The 6,981-nt window shown below is 43.9% G+C and overlaps 1 protein-coding gene across 1 annotated transcript; it reads right to left on the bottom strand.

The window, feature by feature from the left end:
• Positions 1-2,835: 2,835 nt before the first annotated feature.
• Positions 2,836-4,087, bottom strand: LOC136282499 (uncharacterized). The gene is made up of 2 exons (XM_066170138.1): positions 3,800-4,087; positions 2,836-3,279 (listed from the first exon to the last, which is right to left on the bottom strand). The coding sequence occupies exons 1-2, from the start codon at positions 4,085-4,087 to the stop codon at positions 2,836-2,838; spliced, it is 732 nt and encodes a 243-aa protein (XP_066026235.1).
• Between the last annotated feature and the right edge of the window lie 2,894 nt (positions 4,088-6,981).

Here is a 6,981-nt window from a genome sequence, read left to right as displayed (position 1 = left end):
ATATACTGTGTGACTCCAAGCTCGTGCATGACGTGTTGAAATATGCCACACAACATTGCAACCTTGGTCAAACTGGATAAAACTTGGGAGACCTACCGGTGTAAAGAGCTTGGTTAAAGCTCTGACTATGACCTTTGCACTGATATTTCTCAAGGGCACGGCTTCAGGAAATCTACTGGATGCACACGTGATGGTCATCAAATACTGGTGTCCAGACCTCTTTTTAGGTAGTGGCTCTAAACAATCAACAATGATTCTTCTGCTGGATGGCTCTTGAAGGGCTGGTAGTGGCTGTAACGGTACTTTTGGAACGATCTGATTCGGTCTCAAAGCCATCTAACAAGTGTGAAACGACTTGCGGTATTGTGCCACAACTTTTCTTAGACTGAGCCAGTACAAATGGTCTAAGAACCTCTGGCAGGTTTTGTTGACACCCAGGTGGCCAGGCAAGGGGGTCTCATCCGCTGTGCTTAAAACGTCCGGTCTATAGGTCTCTGGGACAATCATCTGGTACTGGACAGCCCACTCCTCTTCTGTGGGAACATGGGGTGGTCTCCACGTTTTCATTAGCACTCCATTCTTCGTAAAGTAACAGGTGGGGTTCTGAGATACTTCGCTTTCACTAACACTTCTTGAAAATATAGGTGAGACCTCCGGGTCTTCGTGTTGTTCTGCAATGAGTTGAGAAGTTGACATCTTTTCGACCTGTTCCATTGAACTTTTCTCAGAAAGTACTTATACTGGCTGAGAGAAAGAGGGATTCGGTTGCTCACCCGTAAGGACCTGGCTGATGGCGGTGTCAGCTAATCTTACCTCTTTTGTCTCTGGTTTCTAACTTCTTCCTTATGGCTCGCGTCACGACACATTATGGGTACAGACGGAGAATTCTCCTCTCTACTGGCTCTGGAGACTTTTCTTAACCACGCTTGTCGGTGACAATAGCATTGACAACTAATGGTGTATACTGGTGTATACTGGTGTATACTGGTGTATACTGGTGTATACTGGTGTATACTGGTGTATACTGTGTATACGGTGGCACCGGGGTGTGCTTGGAACTGATTCCTCTTATTAGAACACTCGCACAAGTGGACGACTTCTCAGAAAACACCAACGTGTCACTCAGCAATAGAAACTGCGAGGCTCCAGTGCCTGTCAAGATCTTGATTGGTATGGAGTTGGACGTATCAGTTGACAATGACACCGAACCATGGTGGACGAAGGGCTGAAAAAGATCCATGACAGATTTGCAGGGGCCACTGACTTCACTCACAGCACTTGCTCGAGTCTACTCTCTTAGAACTTGGGGAGGGCGGTGTATCTTCACCAACAGCAGTTAAAGTCAATGTCTTAGCGAGAAAACCATCACGCTTAGGCGCCACTCTCTACTTTTCCGGGCAGCTAGAAATCAGCTGACCAGCTTTTCTGGAAAAGTAACATGTCGGCAGCTTGATGGGCTTACCTCGATCAAACTTGTTCTGTCTTGACCATGAGGAGCTGAAACGATTCCCATAATTGTTAGCAGGATTCTGCTTTGGATGTCCTCCGTCATTCTGCCGACTTCTCTGGTTTTGCAAACCATCGTGGTACCGAAGGCACTTTCTCCAAGTGCAAGAAACACTTATCAGCGTCTGCTTCCTGAAATGCAAATACCAACTTAAGATACTCGGTGATATCAAATTTCACCTTTCCTGTCTGTCCTTTTCTTCCATCCTTTCTTGTCTGTCCTTCTCTACCACCCTTTCTTGTCTGTCCTTTTCCTCCATCCTTTCTTGTCTTTCCTTTTCTTCTCTCTTCAGCCTTCCTTGCATTTCTAACTTTTACAGTTCTAACTCGTTGCTGTTTTTTTTCCAGTCTTCCCTAGTTGGACTATTTAACCATTCCATCCATGTATGATAGATTGTGCCGTATCTGCAGTTCAAACTGTTAAGCTGAGTGTGCATATTGTGCAGTTGAAGCATTTAAGCTAGTTCGAGCATTTCACCCACTTCAGCTAGTAGGGATAGAGACTGCAATTTGTGCAGTTTAACCGTTTCCGCTACTTTGACTATTTCAATAGTCGAAGCAATTAAGCTGATTTGTCATGAAAATTCAATTAAATCTTGCGGTTCATGCAGTTGAGCAAGTTAAACTAGTTTGACCATTTCAAGGACGTGAGCCAATTAAGATAGATTGGGCTATTTTTGGAGTATGATTGTCCACACTAGTTTGACTTTTCAATGATTATGTGTGATTAGCCTGCATTAGTCAGTTTGACTATTTGAACTTCTTCAACCAATTCATATAGAATGAGCAATTTGTGCAGTTTGACTGTCTTTGCTGGTTTGACCTTTCAATCAGTTGAATCGAGGAGGCTACTTTGACACTTTTAACCACTTGAAACAATTCAGCTAGATTGTACAGTTTCTCTGCAGTTTCAAGAATTGTGAGTTACTTTCACAATTTGAACGACTTCAACGAATTACGATAGATTCCGCAACTTTGTTCACTAGTTTGACCACCAAACCAGGTGAACAAATATCAGCTACTTGGACCATTTCAACCACTTCGACAAATTTAGCTACATTGTGGAGATTTCTAGATTGAACCTATAAAGCTTTACGCATCCTCTGCAGTTAGACCACTTGAGCAAATTTGGCAAGTTGAACTCCTTCAAAGAATCGGGAAAGATTTTGCATTTTTTGCTGTCAGGTTAACGGTCTTCGCTGGTTTGATGTTTTTGGCCAGTCGAATAGACTTAGCCAGTTAGACAATTTGAACTTTTGGAACCAATTCAGCTTCATGGTGCAGTTGAAAACGTGTAACTAGTTTGACCATTTGAGCTACCTCAAGCAGTTAAGTATTGTGCAACTTGTGCAGTTCTACAGCATCGAAATCAGTGTAGGAACACTCATTGTCTTCGGCACCGCCAACCATTACATCCAAAGGTGTCCTCATGTCTCTACGGAACATGAGCTCGAACGGGTTGTGCCCCGTGGAGGAATGAACACTACTGCGATAGGCCATCAGGCAGAAATCAAGGTGCTCATCCCGTGTAGCTGGATTATCTTCAACTCTAGCTTTCAACATGCTTCTTAAGGTTTTGTGCAGATTTTCTACTTGGCCATTGCCCTCAGGGTGATACGTCCTGCTGAGCGTCTTGTTAATACTCAGCAGCTGGCACGTTTCCGAGAATGTTCTAAACTCGAAATTACGGCCTTGATAATTATGAATGCTGTCAGGCACACCAGATCTGCAGATCCAGTTCCTTACAAGCATCTTTGCCGAGGTTGTGCCACACTGGTTGGACATTGCAAACACCTCAGCCCTGTTAGTAAGACTGCACTGAACTGTTAAGATGTAGCGGTTTCCTCTCCGAGACCGTGGCAAGGGAGCCACAATGTCAATATGGATGCGTTGCGTGGGGTTGCCAGAGGTAAATGACCACAGTGGTGCTCTGGGTTTCGCCCTTGGCTTACACTTGGCACATGTCAGACATCGATCGTAGTAACAATGCACCTCTTTGGTCGTGCCAGGCCTCCGGAATCTAGCTTTCATCTTCATTAGACTCTCCATTCCTCCAAGGTGGGCGCCAGCAACGCCATCATGAACTTCGACAAGGGCCTGCTCCACTAACTGTTTCGGTGCAACCATCCCCAGTTTAGCTTGAGTAGTGTGGGCAGCTGACTTTATATAGAGAACCCGCTGTTGTAGCAACAACAGTTGAAAGTGGGCCCAGACAGCACGAGCAGCACAGAGCATCGACGTGAAGTTCCTCAACAGCTGGTTTCCTTCACTCTTTCAACAAACGACACAGTACCACGCTGATATCTGGATCATCTCTTTGGGCCTGTGGAACCACTTCTGGGTACCAACAATTTTTCACTTCACGTGGGGTTTCACCGACCGGAAGGTCTCTAGCAACAACCGTAACTTGGGATAATCCTGTTGGAGTACACGATGGATAATTCCCATGTTGTCGTCTGGGCCTTCTAGACAAGGCGTCTGCATTATTGTGTAACCTCCCCGGGTGACGTTGTATCTCAGAATCATACTGTAAGCGGCCCAGCCAACGGGCCACTTGCCCTTGAGGCTCTTTAAAAGACATTAGGCAGACTAATGAGTGATTATCAGTCCTCAGGCGCAATTTTTTGTCCCGCCAAGTAATAGCGAAAATGGTCCACATTGTTTACCAGAGCTAGCATCTCTAATCGAGTCCCGCAAGAGTTCTTTTCCTGCTCATTCAAAGAACGACTCCCATAAGCTATCACACGCTCAGTGTCATTGCGTTGCAATCGAGATAAAAAAGCGCCAATGCCCAAGGGTTGGCTGGCATCTGTGTCAAGTACGAATAATCCTGCATCAGGACTAAAATCGGGATATGCCAAGACGGGTGCAATGGTCAAGCGATGTTTCAGTTCATTGAAGGCACTTTCTTGTTCCATCTGCCACTGGAAAGAAACACCCTTCCTCGACAATTCGTAGAGTGGTTCTGCGACGATCGAGAATCCAGAAATAAACCGCCTATAGTAATGGCAAGACCAATGAAGCTTTGGAGCTCTTTGATGTCTACTGGGGTTGGCCAAGTTCTGACAGTCTGGACCTTGTCAGGGTCAGTTTTAATGCCATCTGAAGAGACAACATGCCCTGCGAACGAAACTTCTCTCTTTAGAAACCGACACTAAGTTGGCTTCAGCTTAAGAGCAGCAGTTCGTATCCTGTCAAATAATAACCGTAGGCTATGCAGATGTTCCTCGAGGGAAGGGGCCCAGATAATAATATCATCCAAATACGCAAGACAGTGTGTCGAAGTCGGTTCACTGAGTGCTAGATTCATCAATCTGGTAAATCTAGCTGGCCCATTCGTGAGTCCAAAAGGCATAACCCTCAATGGGAATTGTCCACGATGGGTCGAGAATGCTGTTTTGGGCCTGTCCTCTTCTTTTACTTGCATCTGCCGATACCCAGACGCCAAATACAGACAGGAGAACCATGGGCCACCACCCAGCGCTTCCACGACATCATCGGTCCTCGCTAACGGTATTGCATCTTTCTATGTACACAAATTCAGTTTGCGGTGATCAATGCACATACGGTAACTTCATCATGTCTCCTTACCAAAACAACCGGACTGCTGCAGGGGCTCTGCGACTCTTCAACTCTACCATTCGCTAGCAGCTCGTCCAGCTGTTGATCTATGATCTCCCCCTGGTGCTGTTGGCAACTAAATAAAACTGCTTTAAGTAGCGTTTTCCCTTTTTAAATGCTAAAATACGCTGCTTTCAGCTTCATTGCACCATAAACATGTGTTCGCTTGTTTTCTGTAAAATTGCCCTGTTTCCAGCGTTATTGCAACGGGAAAAGATGTTTTGGAAGGCTGCAGCGAGTCACGCTGATTTTTACTTGATTTTACTGAAAACAACGTTTTTGCTTGTTTTTGGCTAGGTTCTGCTGTAATCAGCATCATCTTTCTGTGCAGAACGTTTTCCTCTTTGTTCGTTACCAAACTACACTTTTGACGCTCTATATTACCGAAAGAATGTTTTGGTTTGTTGGCAACTAAATTAAGTTGCTTTGAGCCCTATGTCACACACAAAAAAAGCGTTTTTCCCTTCCTGTGTTTAAAATACGCTGCGTGTAGCTTTATTGCAGGAAAAACATGTTTTGCTTTGTTTGCGGTAAAATTGGGCTGTTTCCAGTGTTATTGCACCGGAAAAAGGTTGTCTGCCAGTTTGCAGCGAGTTACTTTGATTTTACTTGATTTTACTCAAAACAACGTTTTCGTTTGTTTTTTGCTAAGGTAAGCTGTTTTCAGCATTATTTTTCTGAGAGCAGGCTTTTCCTTTTTTTCCAAGTTAAACTTCGCTTTTGACCCTTTATCATACGGAAAACACATTTTGGTTTGTTGGCAACCAAATTGGAAGCTTCGAACTTTATGTCAGAAAAAGCAGCGATTTAGTTTTTCGCCAGAAAACACGCTGCCTCAAGCTTCATAATACCGAAAATATGTTTTGGTTAGTTGGCACCAAAATTGAGTTCTTTGAGCTTTATATCGCAAAAAGCAGCGTTTTTGCTTTTTGTTTGCTATAACACGTTGCACTCACACAACGGTCTGCTTGCCGTAAAGTTGTGTTGTTTCTATCGTTATTGCAGGGGAAAAAGGTTTTCTTCCAGTTTGCAACGAGTCACCCTGCTTTTCTCTTGATTTTACTCAAAACCACGTTTTTTCTTGTGATTGGCTGAGTGACAACGGTTTTGCTAGTTTTTGGCTAGGTTACGTTGTTTTCAGCATCATCTTTGTGAGAACAGCCTCAATAGCGTTTTCCCTTTTTAATTGCCAGAGTACGCTGTTTTCAGCTTTATTGCACCAAAAACATGTTCTTGCTTTGGTTACCGTCAAATTGGGCTTTTTCTAGCGTTATTGCACCGGTCAATGGATTCCTTTTCCAGTTTTTGCGAGTGACGCTGATTTTTACTTGAGGGCACTCAGAACAACGTTTTGGCCTGTTTTAGTTAAGTTACCCAGGTTTCAGCATTATGTTTCTGAAAGCAACTATTTTCTCGGTTTTGTAAGTAAACTACAGCTTCTTTGAGCTTTATATCGTAAAAACCAGCGTTTTTGCTTTTTCTTGGCTACAAGACGTTGCACTCAGCCTTGTAGCACAAAAAAAAATGTTTCGGTCTGTTTGCTGTAAAGTTGTGTGTTTTGCAGTGTTATTGCACCGGAAAAAGGTCTTCTTTCAGTTTGCAGCGAGTCCGCCTAATTTTTCCTTGATTTGACTCAAAACAACGTTGGGTTTGTTTGCCGTAAAATGGGGCTGTTTCCAGCGTTATTGCACCGGGAAAAGGTTTTCTGTCAGTTTTCAGCGAGTCATGCTGATTTTTATCTCATTTTGCTCAAAAGAAAGGTTTTCGTTTGTTTTGGGCTAAGTTGCGTTGTTTTCAGCATTATGCTTCTGAGAAGAGGCTTTTCCTTGGCTTACTACGTAAACTGTGCTTTTG

Source organism: Pocillopora verrucosa, chromosome 7 (genome assembly GCF_036669915.1).
Source record: "Pocillopora verrucosa isolate sample1 chromosome 7, ASM3666991v2, whole genome shotgun sequence".
Classification (NCBI taxonomy): Eukaryota; Metazoa; Cnidaria; class Anthozoa; order Scleractinia; family Pocilloporidae; genus Pocillopora; species Pocillopora verrucosa.
The sequence above is the reverse complement of the archived record's forward strand: the minus strand, read 5'-3'. Positions and strand labels throughout refer to the sequence as shown.